Source organism: Zeugodacus cucurbitae, chromosome 4, assembly GCF_028554725.1.
Source record: "Zeugodacus cucurbitae isolate PBARC_wt_2022May chromosome 4, idZeuCucr1.2, whole genome shotgun sequence".
Taxonomy (NCBI): Eukaryota; Metazoa; Arthropoda; class Insecta; order Diptera; family Tephritidae; genus Zeugodacus; species Zeugodacus cucurbitae.
This window is the reverse complement of record NC_071669.1, coordinates 64,074,258-64,095,544: the sequence shown is the minus strand read 5'-3', so window position 1 is coordinate 64,095,544 and position 21,287 is coordinate 64,074,258. Positions and strand designations below refer to the sequence as shown.

Sequence of the window (21,287 nt, the reverse complement as noted above, 5' to 3'; positions counted from 1 at the left end):
ATTACTGCGAAATTTCTTCTTTCTTTCGCTATTTCGGGGGACAACTTTATATCGCTTTTAAACAACTTAAATTTTTTTTCTTGGTCTATTTTTGTCTCTTGTCTCTAAAATACCCATTTCAAATATAATTTAGTCCGTCATCAGTAATTGTTTACATAAAAATTTTCAAATGGTTTATTTCCTTCAAATTTTCGCAACACACTCATCAACGGATAGGTTTCGACCAAATTTATCGATTTTGCGATTTCGTAATTAGCGACAACTATTAGCTGCGGAATGTATTTTTTCGATTCGGTGGGTTCATTTCGATAGTAAATTTTATTATCGGTACGGTTTCAATGATCAGAGCCATTGTAAAGTGAATGAATCAGATCATCTACAATGGTGTTGTATTGTAACTAGGAACATCAGAAGAGCAAGGAAATTGGGTCCGAGTATTTCCTGAAATATGGTTTTATATTCATAATTGTGCGGTGCCACATCTGTTGTTTTTGTTTTGCTTGCTTTCTGAACCATTTCTAACAAAAAATTTTATATTTCTGAAGGCAAGGAATATGTCATAATATAGCTTCACTGAATTGTGAGATATGTATAAAAAATACATTAGTTGGTGATCTCACGCCTACTTTTCGAAAGTTTTGGAGCCATAAATCATTCATTAAACCTTCATTTAATTGAACTATCGTGATTGACTCTTATATTTCAGACAGAAGAACATGATTTCAAATCATAAGGCGACAATCTATCGAAATAGTTAGAAAACATACATAACATTTATATCTTTAATCTATATCTTAAGTCAAGAAAGCTGTCAAGCTTATTAGAAGCTAATAATTTCAGTACGCCATTGCAATATGAATAGGATTTCAATTTTCTCGAATGGCTATTTTTCGTATATCCAATTTCCTTCTTCCAAAATACAATTGTCACATTATTTTGTCATCGATTCAGACTTAAGACTACACATTGATATCATAACATCCAACTCACAGACAACAAACGATGAAGGCTCTTCGAATTCTGAACCTCTATCCAAGCAAGTACCAGCAAACTATATACAATACTGAGAGAACTGAGCTAATATGGCTCAATAATGTTGACAATGTTACACAAACTGCAGACGAACAATATACTTTTAAAATGCAAACGAAACCAAAGCCAGATTTTGAGCCAAATCTTGGATGCTCACGAAAGTTTGTCTCTCCATATATCATGAACAGATAATTGAAAACACCCACATTTTAGGTTTTCAACTGGAAGTCTGAACAAAGGAAATATAGTGAAGAACAACAAGCTCATTTCCGCCTCGAATTCGAACTTACGACTAACCGAGTGAAAATCAATACCACTGTAGTTTGCATGCTATCGATATTTAAAGTTTTATTTCGTGAAATTATAATGTATTACATATTTAACTGGTCAATTTCGAGCACTCCTTGACGAAGGTGGGGAATTCAGTAAAAACGGATAGCAAATCATCGACAGCTTCCATATTGCATGCGCCATAAGCACCAGGGGTGGAGGACAACTTCTTGGATAAAGTAACGGTTTTGCCGATCTGCTTCTTCAGGGTTACCATCTTGCTCACCAACTTGCCAAAGCAAGTCTTCGAAGTCTTCTTCTGACCATCGGCCTCATCATTGTAGTCACTGTTATTGCAGACATTCTCATTCAAGTTAACAATATCATTGCAGGTGTAGACCACAGTTTGCACTTGATTGAGAAGTGCATTCAAGTCCTTAAAGGCGGCGCTATTGCAATCCTTAAATGCGTTCAAGAAATTAATGCCAGCCGCACGTATGCTTATGACCCTTTCGATAGTACAATGTACTCCTTTCAGGGTGCGAAGACCGGCTTTGATAGTCGGCTTCAAGCGTCCAAAAACACCGTAAAAGAATGCATTGCTAATTTGATCGGCTAACTCCGAGGGAGACAACTCGATAACCTCCTCATCTTCGATAGAGTAATCCACACTGGCCTGTGATGGAGTGAAAATGGGTTGTTTGGACTAAAAAGGAAGTAAATAACGGAATGTAACTCACCGCGTTAACTGCGAGGCAGAGTCCAAGTACCAGAGCGAAGACAGCTAATTTCATTTTGAATGGTTTACTTTGCTAACAAAATTGTTAATGAAAATCGAATGTCGCGGTGAGCTTTTATAGCGCTTGAAAATGCAGTGCTGGTCAACTAGAGGAATTAGAGGTTGCAAGTATACTCAGATAAGTGCGCATATAATTAAATTTGGTATTAATTCCTGCATAACTGTAAACTGATAACAGCGTGAAGACTGTTATCAGCGCTTATGATCGACAGTCGAGCGTTAAGCTCACAAGGAAGCGTAGAATATATTGTGTGAAGTCGAGCATTATTCGTCTTAAGAAGAGAGCTTCTTGCCACGCTTTTAATCGCAAAATTTTGTTATATTAAAAATTTGCAAGACTTTGCAAATTAATTGTTCTTGTAGCTTCGCTGGTGGTCTTTGTGGTATTAAGGACTATCAAAACACAAAAATCTCCGAAATGGTGGCATATATTAGAATAACTTGGTATATAAAACCACTTTCTACATCGGGTGATCTAATATTTATACTTTTTAGTTGTATTTTTATCATTTTGCTGTTATGGGACTTAAATAATAATACCATAAGTGCCATATAGCCATGAATTAGATTTGTTTTGTTTCCAACTTTGTGTTATGTTTTGCTTGTTTGTCAATTAACTTTGTTATTTGTAGCAATCATCACTGAAAAGTTATTCGAAAGAAGTAATTGCCACTAAATGTGGATATAACATAAGATGTATTTCATTGTTGCATCACTAGTAGATTTCTTCTAAACTTTTTTTGTCTAAAACCCCGTATGGATGAATGTTTTCTGAGCTGAGTCTCATACCGGTGATCTTATCTAAAATCACTTTGAGACTAGAATGCTGCTGTTCCTTAATAGCCTTAAAAAAGTGTAAAAAAAATCATTGTCAGAAAGAGAGGTTAAGTAAACGAAAGTGGTTTTATTATCCGATAATTAATATAATAAGGGGATGGTTTCATATGTGGAAGTTCAAGTTAGTGAGGAAAGTTTCTGATTGCCATTCACTTGGCAGTGGCCAGGGACGATTCTTTTGCATATGACGCAATCAGCTCACGACTTCCGGTTTTAGACCAAGTATCCTCTGTGGGTAGCCAACAGACATCCGTTTGCTAAAGTGTGAAGGCGAAGCCCGATTTTGCGGTTGTGCGTAGTGTTTGGGACCCACCGTATAAAAAAACCTTCCGGCTTCGTATGGGTTTAAACAAACAGTTCAAAAGTTATAAGTTTTTACGCACACTCTTCTATATACACTCTTCCATACATACATATGTATGTATAATGCTTTCCCGTGTCTTGTGTGGGTTCTTTAAAAAAAGTAAAATGAGGAAAATTCAAACATGAAATTATATTTTATTTGCAATGAGCTGAAACTTGATTACGAACTCTAGTCTTTGGTGTCCGTTGTCTTTCTCTCTGATTAGGAAGGCATTGGGAACTCTCAGAGTTCGACGGTCTAGTGCGAGCTTGTATATTTCTAATATTTTTTTCTTCAAGCCGCACGCGCTCTGTATACGACTCTCAAGCGCGTACTTGGCAGGTTTTGAAAATTTGTTCAGCAAGCAGCAGCGAGCGCTCTTTACTCGACTCTCTGGCACGCGATTGCGATGCGGAGAAAATGACTTGGAAGATGATTTTCAGTTTCAGATTAAGATTCTCCATCACCGAGTCTTTTTGAGACCCTCAGCGGGGGACTATTTCAAGAAAATTAAGATTCTAGCAATAAATATAGCCTATGTTACTCGGGGTGAACGTAGCTTTTCAATGGGAAAAATGGAGAACTGGATGCCGAAATTTTCTTCATCGAAGCTAACATCTCTATGATATCTCTCAATACCATGATATGGTTTAAGATAATAGCATATCTTATGGTACAATATTTTTGGATTTATCCTATAACAGCTTCAATTGTAAAATCGCAGAATAGAGAAAAGGTATAAAACCGTATTTAATCAAGTTAATTATTTTCCTATAACAATTTTCTTGAACCTAGTAAAGAACTTTTACAATAACTGCCATACCGATCTGTAGAAAGTAGATGTTAAGTGTTTCCAGTGTCTATCGTTTCGATTTATTTATAATATATTTTAATAATACGTTTTATAGATAGTTAGCTTTTCTATTTGGTACTATCAGTCCAAAGAAGGATTCTACTAGTTTATGATGACATTCAATGAAGGATCGATCGGTTTTTAACAACTTAGCCTAGGTGCGCTATATGATTTATCATCTGATTTGAGGCTATTCTATCAGAATCGTGCAAATACACTGACGTCGTAATATCAAATATCTACACTGCCAGCAAACGATGAAGACTCTTTCTTTCCTACCCAAATTCCGATCCCCAATCCAAGTAAATACCAGCAAGCAATACACAAAACTGAGCTAATATGACTTAATAATGTTGACAATGGTTGCAGAAACGCACAAACTGCAACCAAACAACAAACAACAAACATTAGACAATGCAAATACAAACAAAAACAAATACTGGATGCCAGCAGCTACACAGACCGTAAGTAATCGGTGATTGTATGCGAATGTGTGTGTGTGTGTGAGGATGCACTTGTAAAGCAAATACAAACAACAATGACAGAGACATATTCGGTTGCATTTGCTAATGTGCGGCCAAAACACACCATTGTACTCTACCCTCAAAAGTCAAGGATTGCAACTGCAACATGCAACACAACGCACACACACACACCCACTCATAGCAGGGAGACACACGCATTTTGAGGAACACACATATCGCTGCCACTTACCTCCTTGTTGGCAATCGAGCCCGTCGGACTGTTGCAAATGCCAAATTTGCCGTCCATGCAGTGATCGGCGTCGCCGCCGTCCAGCCCATTTTGGTTGGCAATGAAACCGTTGTTGTTGCCAGCCGACATATTGCTTGTTAGCAACATATCGATATTGTTGTGCTCATTATTGCTGTTGTTGTTGTTGTTGTTGTTGCTCTCTAATTTGCCAGCCACGGACGAGGCCGTTGACAATGTTTCGGTTGTTGGCGACATTTGTATTTCATTGCCAATGTTGGTGTTGTTGTTGCTGCTGATGATGCTGTTATTATTGTTGGCAATGTTCTTGTTATTATTGCTATTGTTGTTGTTGTTCAACTCGAGCTTAAACTGCGACGGCGATGCCAATTGCGCGGCGTGCTGCAAATCAGTAGCGATGTTGTTGTTGTTGCCATTAACATTGTTGTTGTTATTGTTGAATGTGTTGCTAATATTGTTGGCAGTGGTGGACAACGTTGTGACTGTGTTAACATTATTCTTGCTGTTGCTGTTATTGTTGTTAGCGTTAGCTATATCCTCCACACAATCGGCCGAGGCATAATTGTTATTAGCCTCATTGCCCAATTCGTAAATGTTAACCATGTGCGCAGCCTGTGCGTGCACCATCAGATCCCACGGATTGGCGAAGGCATCCTTGCAGACGGCACATAATAGTTTGGCGCTCATCGGTGGGGTTTCTGTGGGGAAAAATTGGAGAGAAAGAGAGAAATTAGTTTATTTTTATAGAAAATTAAAAGAGAGTTAGTTAAGAAAGGAATAATTGTAATCTTCGATGGATAAAATAATATTTAGCTGAGTTTAGACCCCATCTGCTGTTAGTCATATTCTCTACCTTTTTAACCGCGTTTTGAACTGAGAAACACTTAAAAGTTGATAAATATTGAGGAGAAGATATCTTATTAGCTATGGAAGTATATTTATTTTTTTGCTTGGGAAAGCATCAAAAGCCAATGAATGGCCTATCAGAACTTCGAAGCAAATTATTAATTTTGTTAAAGATAAAGAAGATAGACGGCAGGATAGGCAGAAATCAACGGACCCTTGAAATAGTTGATTTTTAAGAGTGACTTGAATGAAAGTATTTTAGGTCTACAACTTTGCTTCCGCCGTTTTCCAGGTCTCTAGGATCAAGCACTGGTCGATTAATTCGATTAAATCCGTTTTATATCGATCTTGGACATTTGTGCCAAAATTAACCCAATAAAATATTTTTAGAGATCTGTTTGCATCCCAAACTTATTCTCAACAGAAAATGTCACTTTTTGAGCCGAATTCTCGACATTTGCGGGATTTTTTTGCATTTCGTTTTTAATTCCAAGAAAAGTGCGGTTGGATATCAACCAACTGTTTATTTGAATTCTAATTAATACCCTTACAATTAAAAAAAAAATATGTTCAAGTGTTTAAACTTTCTTTCACTTTCACTCACTATCCTACATTTAAACATCTCCCATAGACAATAATAGCGCAACAGCTGTTCACACAAACTGGATAATAATCCCTTCTGCCAGCAGCCAGCTCAAACAAAGTGCCATGAATTCTCATACTTTCATCTTCTAAAAGCTGGCGTATAGTGCAAGTATTTTCATAGTTTGAATTTGTGCACGATGGAACGCCTAAAATTCTGCTACAAATTTAGTTAGCAAACTAATGTAATTGAGCAGATGACCCGGCAGGAAATTTGTAACTAAATCTGCATGTATTTTAATAATATGTTAAGCAATTTTTTTTTGGAGCAGGCCAACTACTCTCCATATATTTAATATATAAATTTAGAGCTTTTGGATTAATGTTTTACTTTTTGAACCTAAATGTATACCTCTTCGTCTAAATTAATTTTGAAAAAAAAAAAATTAAAAATTAACTGCACCTATTTCAAGCTATCCTACACACTCTTTATATAATGTAATGTTGTTTTATTCACTTAAAAAAGGAATTCGTGATTTTTAGTTATTAACACATGGTCATAAGATACACAAGATTTTAAGCTATGAAGTTCTATATCTTGAAATTTTACTGCAGTCACTGTTTCTCTAATAATCTAATAATCATAAAGGGTGATACTAACCCTAATTTTAATCTTTTGTAAATTCAACAAATTAAATTCTAGATTTATTTGTTTTTTTATACCACCCTAATGTTCTTATCATTTTTAACGCTTTGAACTATCATTGAGAATTTTTTGTTATTATTTTTATTATTATTATTTTTATTATTATTAAATTTAGTACCACCCTAATACACTGTTTGCTGTGCGATAGAATGTGCTACAAAATATAGCTGCCAGCCAAACATGTGCAAACAAGTGTCGACTGACACGTTTGCAAAAGTGTTAAACAATAATAAATTAATTACAAACAACAGTAGCAGCAAATGGCAGAAAGAACAGCAGTAACAGCAACAGCAACAAAAACAACATGGACAACAACAACAGCAACAGCAGCATAACACAAATACAAAATAATATGCAACTTCAACAGAAATTTCCGTAAGATGCAAAACAAGTGTTGCAATAACAATTTGCATGAAGTGGCATGCAACAGCAGCATGATGTGGCACATACAAACAAACACACACACACATGCAAGCATATGCTTCTTTGGTTATTATATGAGCTTGTCGTAGATGATGCTGTTGCTGAGTTGTGTTGGTGTGGGTGTGGGTGCAACAATAACAACAATAATGCGGCAATAAAACACCAGCACTTGGCTGCGTCTGCGATACTTACTTGCAGCAAAGGCAACATCCTGGCACTTGCAAGTGAAACGCAACTTGCAATAACTCCGCTTGTGGTCTAATAATTCAGCCAGTTCGTTGAAGCATTCTCGGCAATTGCCGCAAATTAATGTGTCCGGGTTGCCTGGAAAATTTACAAATTTTTTTTAAATATATTTCGAGGGCATATATGATATGCTAGATATGCTGTGTATAGTCTATATGCAGTCGGCTGTAAGAGAAACTGTATTTCTTACTGTCATTTGTATGTTTTGTACTTATATTTCAATATCGTAATAATAGAAATCTTAAAAAAGTATCCATATTTTTCATTACAAACGTCGACTTATCTTCATAATTTTTCAGAAGAGGGATGAGTCTTAAACTGAAAGGGATATATCTTTGACTGACCGAGAACATTGCCGTGATGAATCTCTTTCTTTTCAGTTGAATCCTTAATTATAGGATAAATATTCAAGCTTAATAGCCGCTTATAAATACAAAAAATATATCATGATATTTTTCGAATTTTATTTTTATCTCATGCTATTTTTTTGATACAATATTTTTTTCTCGCATGCTCTTCTTAGGCATTGTATTTGTATCGACGAAATAATATCAATTCTGCTTACAGCCGAACTCATTCTTGTTTGAAGAAGTGTTTTCTCGAGATATCAAGATGAACATTAATACCTTTTCACCTCTTTAACTTTTCGAGATATTTGTCCGATCCGGAAGTATTCTGTAAGCTGTTGAATCGTTTGGTATAATTTTCAGAAATTATTCCTATTGGTGAACATCCCCAATTCTCACTTACGAATTTCGGATTATTTATTTTTCGTTAAGATCTCTCATTTCTTCTTTTCTAAACCAAATCGAATTCAACCACGAATATAGCATATTTTTAAAAGACGAATTCAATAATTTTGTTGGACCGTAAACGGAAATGTTACTTTCAGACGTGTGGACTAGTATCTGAACAATTTTATTGGCTCGAATTCAGTTAAATAAAATCCGGAAGCCCAAACCAGATTTCAAAAACTCAGCACTTATTCAGCTTAAGAGAATTACAGCAGAATAATGTGCTGAATATCGAAGCGCTTACAAAGTCTGCTATGGAGGTGACTGAGTTGCCTTTGTCTCGAAGGCAAATTAATCGGCGTCTATTTGAGTAAACTTGGTCTTACCCGTCTGCTGATTACACATATAACAAAATTTTTGCATTTAATTTACTATTATACGAAAATATGTAGCAGCTTTATATATTATATTAATTAAGAAAATCGTCTACAAAATATATTTGCAATGCCCGAAAATAGAAATCGCCAATCATAACATATTATAAATATCACTTTCGAAATTTCCATTCCAGCTTTGCGGTAAATCCGGCACACCATCACTTCGCCAGTTCAAATGGCTGTTCAACTCTTCGTAAACGCTCGTTCGACGTGGATGACGCCTAAGAGCGTGGCGTCGCCGCTTTCTGTGCTCAGTGAAACGGTCTTCAGCTGCTTTATTTGCTTTGCTATAGCGTGTGTGTCTGCTTCGTTTGTTTTCCGGTTTACTATGTAGCGCGGATCCAAAGTTTGATCTATGACGTCTATGAATTCCGCTATCACTCTTACGTTGTCTTATATTTCTTAACTGTGCACTCTTTTGTCGCTTAGTTTTAGTGGTTCCACTATTTAAACGCTTTATGGAATCTCTATGGTGTAGAAGATCCTTTAATTTTACCTTCTGATGACATTTATCGCAATTCGGCTGTGGTTTAAACCATTTGTTAAATAGCTTTTGTAGTGGAAAGAAGCTTTTTGCTTTACTAGTTGTTGTCTGTTCAACAGGTAATACAGTCGGTAATGCTTTCGGTGTGTAGGTAGCCGATTTTGTATTTCCACAATTCTGACTTCTCCCCAACAAGCGGCCCATAAAACTGAGATTCTGTTGTATGGGGTCTGCTTGTTCTTGTTTACGAAAATTTTCTAACGATATTTCCGCTGGACTCTTCTTTGTAAATTGCTCTATATCGAAATCATTACAACCCTTGGCGTTATCGGAATTGTCTTTATCGCCAAAATTGTTGTCTAAGCTATAGAAGTCAGCGCCATTTCGTGACTTACAGACATCATTCGGCTCGGTATCCATTTTAGGGAATGGTATTATGTATGGCGGCGTGCTCGTTTCAGTCTCACACTTCCTTGTGCATTGCTCAAGTGGCATAAAAGACATTGGTGTCTTCGTTGTTTGCTGTCGGAAATGTTGTATGTTGTGATTCTTGCCCGCGCACTTTTGTGCCATCGGTTGTGGGGGTGGTGATTTCGTCGGACAAAATGGCAGTTTCACCCTCATTGCATCCTCGAATATACCCGACTGATCTTCGTCTTTTACTTCGTCATAATCGAGTATTTGTAAATTATTGCTACGCCTCTCAAACTTTGGATCCTCTTGTTCATCAGGGTAGTAGTAGTTCTCACGTTTCTTGTATCTCGCATCTGAGCTCCCGGAGTCTTTGAGACCACGTAAGTAATATCGTTGGTAATGTGGTTGTCCAGCGTAATGCACTAAAGTCAACATTTTTGATTTATCCACAGCTCTATGTTCACGGTTGCGCAGCTCGCGTACGACGCGGCGTAGTTTTGCACGCATTGAAGGTGCGTGAAACTCTTGTTGCGCTTTCCAACGTTTATTTAAGTGTCTTCGCCGTTTTTGTGTATGTGTTTGTGGTGGCGGTTTCATGGTTGTTGCGCTGGGTGTGGCAGCTTCGGTTACTGGATAACACATAGTCGCATAACCGCTAACAGATTGGGTGGTCACTTCTTCCGTATTATTCGGGGGTTTCGTAATTGTTGTGCTTTCTTGAGAATTTACCGTGGGTTGTGACTGCGTGGTTGCCTCCTGTGTGACTGGAGCTGGCGTTGTCTGTAGTGATTGAGTTGAATTCTCTATTGAAACATTCAGTGGTGGTTGCGTAACTTCGGATGAAGTGTTTTGACTTGCAGCCGTGGTAGTTGTCTGCGTTTCGTTTGAAGGCGTTACACTAACATTTTGATTCGAGACCTGTGTGGTTGTCTCCGGCGTGGCATTCACCGCTGGTGGCTCGGTTACTGGAAAGCACATCGTTGGATAAGCTTCTATCGAAGTGGGCGTCGCGAGCGTAGTACCGTTCGTAGGCGTAAAGTCTGTAGGTCGCTCATTTGGTACGCCTGGTATTGGTGTTGTTACAATAAGAGACAATATTTCTAATGGACCACTCGTTTGCGTGGGATTTGGAGGTTTCGCAGTGTGTATTTCGTGATCTGCCAATTTCTCCGCTGGATTAGTGATTTCTTCTTCATCTGGTCCACAAGTGGTGTGTCCTGGCTCACCTGAATTAGTGATTTCATGTGCCTCAGCTGGATTAGGGATTTCTATTTCATCAGGTCCACATGTGGTATGTGGCTCAACTGGATTAGGGATTTCTACTTCATCGGGTCCGCAAGTGGTGTGTCCTTCGGCTCCTCCTTGTATCCACTCGGCATTCTTAATTGGTTTGAGTATAAGTAATTTATAATACTGTTTATTGTTATCGGTCTCCACCGGGGGTCCATGTGCAGACGTTCTTTGGGTTTCATTAGCTGCAGATTCCTCCGCTTGATCAGGGATTTCTTCTTCATCGGGTCCACATGTGGTGTGTGATTCATCTGAATTACTGACTTTTTTATCAGGTCCACTTGTGGTGTGTGACTCAGCTGAATTAGTGACTTCTTTATCGGGTCCACTTGTGGTGTGTCCTTGGACTCGTACTTGTTTCCATGCTCCATTATTCAGTGGTTCGAATATAAGTAATTCCAAGTTCTCTTCGTCGCTGGGTTCATGCGCTGATGTTCTTTCTGTTTGCTCCTCTTCTTCAAGTTCTGCCTTCCATTCAATCTGGTTTTTCCGCGTCGCCGCTGTTGTAGTCTCTACTTCTTCATCTTCAGGTTCACATGTTTCGTTTTCCTCACCATCCTCTTCGTTCGCGGATTCTTCCTCTTCACTGCACTCCTCCGCTGTTTCCTCAGCTTCTGTAGTTATATCACCTGTTTGATTTTCCTGTGAGTTTTCTGTTGTTGTCTCATTTTTATGTAAGATGTGGGACTTAAGAAGAGACAAAGCTATGTTTCTTACTAACTCGTCCCCATCGTTTCTTGATGTAGTAGTTTCATTTGATTTGGCGTGCGGCTTTTCGATACTTGTTTCATGTTCGGCGTGCTTTCTTCCGTCGTTGTCGGAATCTTTATCTTCATGACCGCCTGTACTCGCTTTACTCCCATGATTACAATTACAAGATATTATTTTATGACTGGTTCCTTCTTTTCTTGTGACCTCTTCTTCGTCATTATTTTCGATTGTTTTATTGTGGCTGTCATGTATAGACTCTTCTTCTTTTTCGGTGTGTGATTTCTTTGACGATATTTCCTCCTCATCATCTTTAGATTTGTGTAAGACCTTTGTTTTGTTCTGAGACTTATCAGCGTCTTCGGATTCTAATTCGTTTCCTCTCGTCGTTGTTGCCTCCTCATGGTCTTCATCTTTGTGGTGGTTCTTCGCTTTGTGTCGTACTGTATTGGTTTCTTCATTTTCTAAATTAGGATTGCATGTCGTATGTTGCTCGTCTTCGCGATTTTCTTCGTCTTGTTTATTTTTATGGTGGTGCCGATGTGTAACCGCTTCAGCGCTGTCCAAGCTATGTTTTCGCGTCGCAACTTCTTCCTCGCAATTTTCCTCTGTGTGCTCGCCATGTGCTCCTTTCATTTTATTAGTACGTTGGGTCGCAGTCTCTTCCATATCCGCATGATGCCTTCGTGTTGTCGCTTCTTCAGCCCGATCTATGCAATTACTCCCATATTTTAAGTTATTAAATGGTGTACGCTTGGTGGTGGGCCTTGTTACAGGCACATCTTCTGTTGTGGTGCAGGTGGTTGTCTCATGCGGCGGCATTGTAAAGTCTTCGGCATGTAGGGTGCGCGGCGTAGCTATCGGATGACTGCCGAGATCAATGAAATGCTCGTCGGTTGCTTCGCCACCTTTGCCATGATCACGGCGCTCTTCGTTATCCTCTTGTTGTAGTAACATCTTCATGGCATGGGACAGCATTCGGCCTTTCAGTTTGAGCAAACCTTCAACGTATTCGTGATATTTGGCCGAACTATGTGACGGTTTGCATTGCATATTATGCCCGTTCGACAATAGTATTCTTACAGTTAAAATTGTAAAAATTAAATAAACCTTTTTTGAAAAATACATTTCGAATATTTACGTATACAAAAATCAAATGACATTCAAGATTTCCACATTTTCAAAGAATCACTTTCAGAAATGTGTTGAAAATGTTTAAAAAAGATGCGATAAATTTGTGTATATCGATTTCAAAGTACAATTAGGGAAATTAACTTAACCGAGTAGGCCATTGAGAAGTAAAACTCTGCAAGTCCCTCATTTTTCCTGTCCTGCTTTATGATTCTGACGCGTGGACAATGTCGACATCCGTTGAGACAGTAGGAGTTTTCGAGGGATACATTTTGCGTAAGATTTATGGTTCTTTCATGATTGGCAACGCCAAATACCGCAGACGATGGAACAATGAGCTGTGCGACTTATGCGGCAATATTGACATAGTTCAGTGAATAAAAAGACAATAAGATGTTGTGCGATTGGATGAAAACACACCAGCTTTGAAAGTATACCACCCCTGGTGGAAGCAGAGGAAGACCTCCATTCCGTTTAAAAGATCTGGTGGAGAGCGACCTGGCTCCACTTGGTTTTCCAATTGGCTTTTCATTCCGCAAAAAAGAGACAAATGAAGTGATATTGGACTGATCAAGGGTTTTCAATGAAGGGTGGTCTGTATTGGCCTAAAGTCAAGAGAAGAACAACACCAATCACACTTTGGATATAAAAAGGTTTGGCTTTAGATTCTTCGGTAGATTGTTGCTCGAGCACATCGCGTCATTACTACCCTAATAAATATGGATCTTATGTAAGTCTCTTTCTTACTTCACTAACGAACCTCTCCTAAGGGCTCAAAAATTGTAGGTTCTCATGTTTAAAGATACATTCGTTCGTCTTGACACAGATAGATCTCTATAACTTCAAAATTGCGTTAAAGAGCTTTAACATAGAATAAAAAGATAACCCGAAAATACCAAAACTACTTCAATTTTCTGCCACTTCATATCGTACCCTTTTCAGTCATTCCTTCGTTTTTAGAGCTTAACAGCATGTCTCTCTCCCCACAGAACTCATTGAAAGTCTCTCCCTAGCAAAGAGTCAAGCGGAAATCCCACATTAATTCCTTTTAAGTTGCTTACCCAGTACAAGCCATGGCAGTAGCTTTGTCTATGTACACATCATGCCGTTCGTCCGTCGGTACGTTTATGTAACCGTTATTGGTCAATTGTCAATAGACGCTTGAACGTATCATCAATACTTACTGTAAACTTTGAATGGTCCCCATTGTTGATTCGAACTTAATTGCTCTTGTTGCTGCGCCAGCTGTTGTTGTTGCGGTTGCTGTTGCTGCTGTTGTTGTGTTTGCTTTTGCAAAAGTGATGACTTGTGCTGTTGCTGTTGTTGTGATTGCGGCATATTGGGCAGCGACAATGTCAACGGTTGCAAAGCGCCACCAATATATGCTGATTGTTGTTGTTGTTGGTGCTGCTGTTGCGACTGGCCATTTGCCATGCCGGCAGCATAGTTCGTGGCTGTTGTTGACAACTGCTCATTGGCCCCACCACTAGCGCCACCAGACGAGCCATTGCCACCACCATTCAGCAGCGTTGTTTGATTAGCGGCGGCAATTATTGCCGATGTGGCATTCTGCACGGATGCGGACGATTTCAATTGTAAGCCACCCGTCGCGGTTAGCGTGTATTGACCGACAGCCGCAGCGGCTGCAGCTGCCGCCGCCGCTTGTTGCTGTTGTTTGATCTGCTGCTGCTGTTGATGTTGTTGTTGCTGCTGTTGCTGTTGTTGTTGCAAGTAAACGCTGAGATTGTGATGTGCAGCGCTGGTGGGTGTATTGGCACCACTTGCACCGCCCGCGACACCATTGCATGTGGCCGCTGCAGCGGCGGCGGCGGCGGCAGCGGCTGTGGCATTGCCCAACAAACTGTGTTGATGCTGATGTAGCAACAGTTGTTGCTGTGGCAACAAATTGGCTGTCATCGCAGCCATGGCGACGGCGGCCACCTGCTGTTGATGCTGATGCTGTTGCTGCTGTTGTTGTTGTTGCTGATGGTGATTATGCGCCTGCTGCTGCTGCACGTGATGCTGATGGTGGGGATGTGGCAACAGGTGCGTGGACTGCTGTTGCTGCTGCTGTTGTTGTTGCTGTTGATGCAGCTGTTGCTGGTGTTGTTGGGCCAGTGCCGCAGCAGCAACGGCGGCATTTATATTGCTGCTATTCACCGCATCGCTAAGCAAACGCGACGTGGATGTCATTAGACGCTTGCGCTTCTTCGGACGCACACCGGATGAGCGTAGCAGCGCCGACGAGCAGTAGCTGTCGTAAAAGTAGTCCCTGTGTAAACGAGAAAGTTAAAAAGAGAGAGTGAGAGAGTGAAAAATAAGCAATGAAATGGCACAGAAGAGTTTAATTGAATTGTAAACACCGTTAAATGGTGGAAAATGTGGTATTGAAAGTGAAGAGAGAGGAGTTATTTATATATAGAGAGAGCACGATGATGCATGGAAAATTTGGATAATGGTTTTTATTTGTTACAATTTCGTCACGAAAAAAATACTCTTATGATCTCGAAATCCATAATTTCATAAGAAATTGGTGGAGATAACACAAATATTCAAATTTATTTAGATCAACTTTTGTAAGATTTTTCCACTGATATTATATATTTAACTAGTAGACTGCTCCGTCTTCGTACGGGTTTAAACAAACATTTCAAAAGTTATAAGTTATAGCTCGTTCCTCGACTTTCTGGAACGCGATTGCAATGCGATGAGAATTACTTGCAACACGATTTTCAGTTTCAGATTAAGATTCTCCATCACGGAGTCTTTTTGATACCCTCGCCTGGGAACTATCTCCAGAAAGTTGAGATTCTAGCAATAATGTTACTCGAGGTGAATGTAGATCGACACAGTCGTTTTTGAGTTTATTCATTACAAACACACATACAAATATTTTCTCTTTATAATAGTATAGTATAGTAGTATAGATATAAAAATTGGTTCATAATTCACCCAACACTGATGCTATAATCTTCCAGATATAGTTTGAAACTAGAAACTCGGAATTTGAGTAAATTCGCTGCATGATATTGGAGATTGGAAACTTTACCACTGGTGTACGATTTGTTATTATCTTCAGTTATTCAATAGTACAGGTATTTAAACTTTTTTCCAGATCAGAGTAGATTGCAGCCAAACCTAATGCGAGCTGAACTTAATAGAATTTGTTAAAAGATTTTATCTTATATATTTTTATCAATTTTGAAGCAGGTTTTGATTCAGAAAAATATTTTTTTTTTAATAATACTTGAAAGACATTCGGCATCACAAGACAACAAGATTTGAGCTTAATCTTTATAAATGCTTTCAACAATATAATATTAGCATTATTCCAATAACATTTGAGAACCGTTAACTGGTATATAAATATTTCATACAATATAATACGATCAATTTTTTATCAAAAGATTATCGGTTCGGGTCATAACTTCAGGCTACGCCCTATAGTACCCTGTACCATATATATTTTTGCTGATTTCCAAAACATTTTTTTTTTGTTTTTAGTAAATTTGGTCACGAGTTATATAAACAAATTTATATTATTTCATGTATAATATTCGATTACAACTAAAGCGAACCTTTTTCATAAGCATTTTCTAATAAACTCTGCAGTTTCATCAAGAAATTGTCATACAAGAGTGCTAACAGGCCCTTAGTTGACAATTTGTAGCAACCACATATGTTTTCTTTCCATGGAATCTAGCTCCATCAAAAAAGTTCCAAAAACTGCAGCAAAATCAAAAATCAAACACTTAAAAATTGCTGCTTGACAGCACCGATATTGTCAATATTTGATTATGAACCTATACCATTTACAAACATACAAATATACAAAGTGCAAACAATTTACTCTTTACTACCGACAACTACAAACAACCGCCAAAAAAGTTTAGAAAAAAATCAAATCACTCACAACCCTTTAGCAAAATCTATCGTCGGCTGCTTCACTGTTTGACTAATATACAAACATCGTACTAAGCACACCCTTCAACCCATTCCACCGTCCTACAACAAATAGAATACAAGTGCTTAAACCATAGGTCAACATGTTGCACGTTCGCTGCAAAATCTCAACCCATTGACCGGCGCGGTGGCTCACTCAACTCAACTCAACTCAATTTGCGGTTGTATGTATGTGCGTTTGTAGGCCCATTTGTGTTTTGACCTTTCCGGCTGATTTTCGGTTAATATTTGGGGGTTGGGTGGCATTGTATTGTCACTGTATCGAATTCAATCTGTGTGGCATTTGTGGCTTGTGGCAAGTGGTAAGTGGTTCGGCAACAATTGATGTTTCGACAATTGTTTGTGTGTGTGTGTGTATGTGAGAGCACACGTGTGCGGTAGTTGTGGTTACTTTGTGGTTTAAAATTGTTTATACAGTTACATTTAATGATATCTATTCCAGGTGAAATGTATACTGGCATTTGAGAATATATGAAGGGTGTTTTATTCAGTAGCATAGAATTTTTCTTGAAAGAGAACACAGAATAAATTATAAAATAGACAATTTTTTGACATCATTAGCTAAATATTTTATGACGTTTAGTATTTCGAGTGAATTTTAATATATTGTTCATGAGACTTATGCAGATTGTCCTCTGAATTGTACTTGACGTTAATAATATTGATATCGATATCGGACTAAAACTTTTCAAGACCCCAGATATCAAACATAAGGACTTCAGTGCTTGTGGCTAATTTCGAAAATATCGGTGAACGCCTCAATATTCTAATCAAATTCAGAGGAGATACTTTCTTCATAATAGTGCACCTCTGTGGCAAAAATTGGCAAAATCAGGTCAATACTTCCTGAAGCCCTCATATAATACCTCATATTCGCAATTTCAAATTTCCAGTGGACTTTTTACTGTATATATCGGTTGATATGTCAGATATCTTAATAAAATTAAGTATTAAGTAAACGTAAAATATTGGATATAATACAGCTTGGTGACAAAAATAGTTGAAATCGATCCAAGAATTACGCCAGTCCCCATATACTATATGTTTCGATATGATTTTCGCTATTCTAATGGACTTTATGCCGAATGTATGGATCGAATTATGTGGTATCTTAATAAAATTATTATTTAAATAAATTGTGACAGTATAAAATGTTCGATAATACCCGTAACCCTCCCTTACTTGCCTTCTTATATACTTAATTTTTTACGCCAAAAATAGTTTGAAGGATCTTAACCGGCAATGAATCTGTCGTGAAATCTTAACCTTGAAATCTCTTTCTATAAAATAAGTTCAATATCACATAATCGATATAGCCAAATTTCATGGTGATCATATTTATAATGATTACTGAACGAAAGGGTTATATTTTTTATTTTACGTGATGGTATACCTGTCTCCTGAATCTCTTGATCATTCATGTTCTTTTTTCTCAAATTTTGAAACACGAGGTGCTGCTTTCCTCATCCTTAGTTCCTAACCATTATCAAGTAATACTTTGAACAGTTGTTTCCCTTACGGCAATGAGTTAAAGAATAGGTTCATGCGAATTAAAGGGTTCAATATAATATTATATATAAATATTTTTAAAAACTTTTGTTAACTATTTTCCTACTGGCTCATTTACGTCAACCGTTTGTTAAATATTAACGCGCAAACTGTCAGCAGCACACAAAAAGCGCAACGAATAGTGGCAACACTACGCGACAGCACCAACATGTCAGCACAGTACACACACACACATAAAGTAAAGTTGGTCATCATTATGCCGGCCATCAACAGCAAATGTCAACGCCAAACAAACTGGCGACAAGTGAGAGTGCAACGTAACGCCCAACGGTATTATTTTTGTACTCGCAGGCAAACGGACACATGACTGCTGTTGTTGTATGCCGAGCGATATACAAATATGCAGTTATGTAGGTGGTGTGTGAGCTTGTAGTACGCGTGTGACGCATTTGTAGTGTTGACGGAACACTTCAGGCCACATATCAAAGCGCGAAGGCTCCGCAAAGGGCAAAAGAATAGTTCTTTTTCCGGTAGCGACAGTGGGTTGATTGAAAAAAGAAGACATTTATTTATGTATATATGTATGTGTGTGAGACCCTTTGGATGGGAGGGGAAAACAGTTGCCAACAAATGGCGACAAATCTGCAACAGTCGGTTCTCAGTCCTCAGTCCTCAGCCATCACTCGCCAGCCACCAGCCACCAAGCGCCCACAAGCGGCATTAAAACAAAGAAAGGCCGCCGCCAACAAAAAGGACATTCGAGTGATGAATTGTTTGTTGTTATTTACAGAAAGTAACCGCACGCAGCCAAGCAGGCGAGCAGAGAAAGTACACAAAAATGAAACTGAGTAAATGAAATAAATTGTTGGAATGCCGCTTGGCTTTCATTCACAGAGCCAGAACATTGGTTGGAATTTAATTTTTGTAGTAAATTTTGCATAAACGAACAAATAAAAGAAGGCGATTAAGTGAGAGAGAGAGAAGAATGGGAGAAAGCGGTGAGCAATGTAAACGGTTTAATGATATGTAAATATTTTAAGTAGTGAGAAATTGGTAAAGTGGGCGGACGAAGAGCTATGCCAGAAAGCTGTATTTTCCTCAATATTCAAGCTGAAGACTTGGCGCTTACAAGCAAGAACAATGAGCATTCATTGTACTGAGCCACTGGGCAACTTTTTTTTTCTTAATATTCAAAGTGAAAACTCGGCGCTTACAAGCAACAACAACTAGTACTTATTGCCACTCATTGCGCTGAGTAGTTTCGTGAGACGCACTGGGTTTGAGTGCGAGAAATTGTTAAATGACTTGAATTTGTAGCGCATTTGTCAGGCTTAGACCAAAAAACAAAATGAAAATATGCAAAATATAAATTGCAAATTTCGGCAACGAACCGAACCAAAATAGAAATTTAATTAAAAAACACTTTGAAGCGTGAATTCGGACATTTTGAGTGAGTCTCAACTAAACAAAAATATAATTCAAGCTACACTATGTGCACTTATATGTAAATAATATATAAGTAAACACCTATTTATTTACATTAAGTCTATTCAATTGCACACACATGTGCCTTCAAGCGCCGCCAATTTACTCAACCGCGGCGCATGGCGCTTCAAAAGGGGACACATGTTTACAATTCGTTGGTCATTAATAAATTTTGCTGCCAATACTTGAGCACCGTAATCAATCATTCTTGTAGAAATGCTATTAAATTGCCAGTGGGTACACACACCTTTTGAGCTTTCTTTATTTGATTTAGTAATACGGTTATTACTCATTCGGCGTAATGTTGAACATGACAAGTACAGACGGGTTTATTTATATATGCACATACTTATTTCTTTGGTAGTTGCAGGAAATATTAATAATTCTCAATTTTTTATAGGGGGACTCAAATTGAACAGTTTTTTTAAAGCACTTTGAAACTTGAGTTTTATTCAGATGTTTTTGTGAGGTAGGGTTTCAGTAGAATGAAAGAAAGCACTCCAACACAAAAAATATACGACTCGTTACCCACTGACGGCCGACGGAGAAAAGAACGACCAAAACTCAGGTGGAAGGATAAAGTGGATGTGGACCTGGCGAAACTTGAAACCCCTAACTGGCGCCATCGTGCGCAATGCAGAGACGACTGGCGAAGGCTTATGGACGCGGCCAAAACCGACACCCGGTTGTAAAGTCAAATTGATGATAGAGGGTTTTAGTTTGTAAGGGGACTTTTTGGGGTCAAAAAATAAACTTGTGAGTTAGCTATGACTTAGTTTACATAGCACATTTATTATTTCTTTGCTATTGAGAGCTATATCCCAGTAAAAAAAGATCCTAAGTTTGTTGTAGCTTTAGATCGAGAACAACGTACTTAGAATCGAAAGGATACAGATCAGGACTTATAGCAATTGGTCTATTGCAGTATTTTACAATGATCTTTTGGAACTGTTAGATGATCTCATGATAATCTATTGAACATGGTTTTATGATAGTTAGATACTCAAATCATTCAACCAAAATTTCTTTCTCAAACTAATCCTAGATTATCTGCTATCAGATTTTATTAAATCGTAGAACGATTTTTTTGGGGTTCTGAGGTTCTATGGATATTTTGTTCTAGAAAATACTAATAATTAAAATTTAGTTTAACTTACCAGTCATTTCCTGTTTTGGAGACATTCTGTCGCTTTCTACCAATTTGGTGTGGCTTGGGTTCAGCGACCATATTGACATCTGGAAGAAAATATTAAAAAATGTTATATTTTATGTATTTTTTATGAGCGTTATTGAATGGAAGTGGCTTTATATTGATGTCGAATATGGATTTTTAAACGATTTCTGACTTTATATTGTTCTATACGTTTTTATATTGCATAGTTACAGTGATAATAAAAATTTTGGTTGACCTTTACACCTTATTAAACGATTTCACGAGTGTCCATACTATCCCGCTTCATTGT

At 38.1% G+C, this 21,287-nt stretch overlaps 2 protein-coding genes across 3 annotated transcripts in view; both read right to left on the bottom strand.

Annotated features, from left to right (window-relative positions):
• Window positions 1-21,287, bottom strand: part of LOC105211165 (putative mediator of RNA polymerase II transcription subunit 26) — a 113,651-nt gene that overhangs the window by 6,617 nt on the left and 85,747 nt on the right. For both annotated transcript variants that reach the window (XM_029039518.2, XM_054228629.1), the window contains 4 exons: window positions 20,982-21,060; window positions 14,052-15,139; window positions 7,616-7,747; window positions 4,849-5,564 (listed from right to left, as the gene is read on the bottom strand). In XM_029039518.2, the coding sequence (XP_028895351.2) occupies window positions 4,849-5,564; window positions 7,616-7,747; window positions 14,052-15,139; window positions 20,982-21,060 (2,015 nt within the window). The remainder of the gene's footprint in view (window positions 1-4,848; window positions 5,565-7,615; window positions 7,748-14,051; window positions 15,140-20,981; window positions 21,061-21,287) is intronic.
• On the bottom strand, window positions 1,355-2,194 carry LOC105211124 (uncharacterized). Its single transcript, XM_011182423.3, has 2 exons — window positions 2,043-2,194; window positions 1,355-1,978 (listed from the first exon to the last, which is right to left on the bottom strand). Exons 1-2 carry the CDS (start codon window positions 2,094-2,096, stop codon window positions 1,412-1,414), a joined length of 621 nt encoding a protein of 206 aa, XP_011180725.1. The 5' UTR covers window positions 2,097-2,194; the 3' UTR covers window positions 1,355-1,411.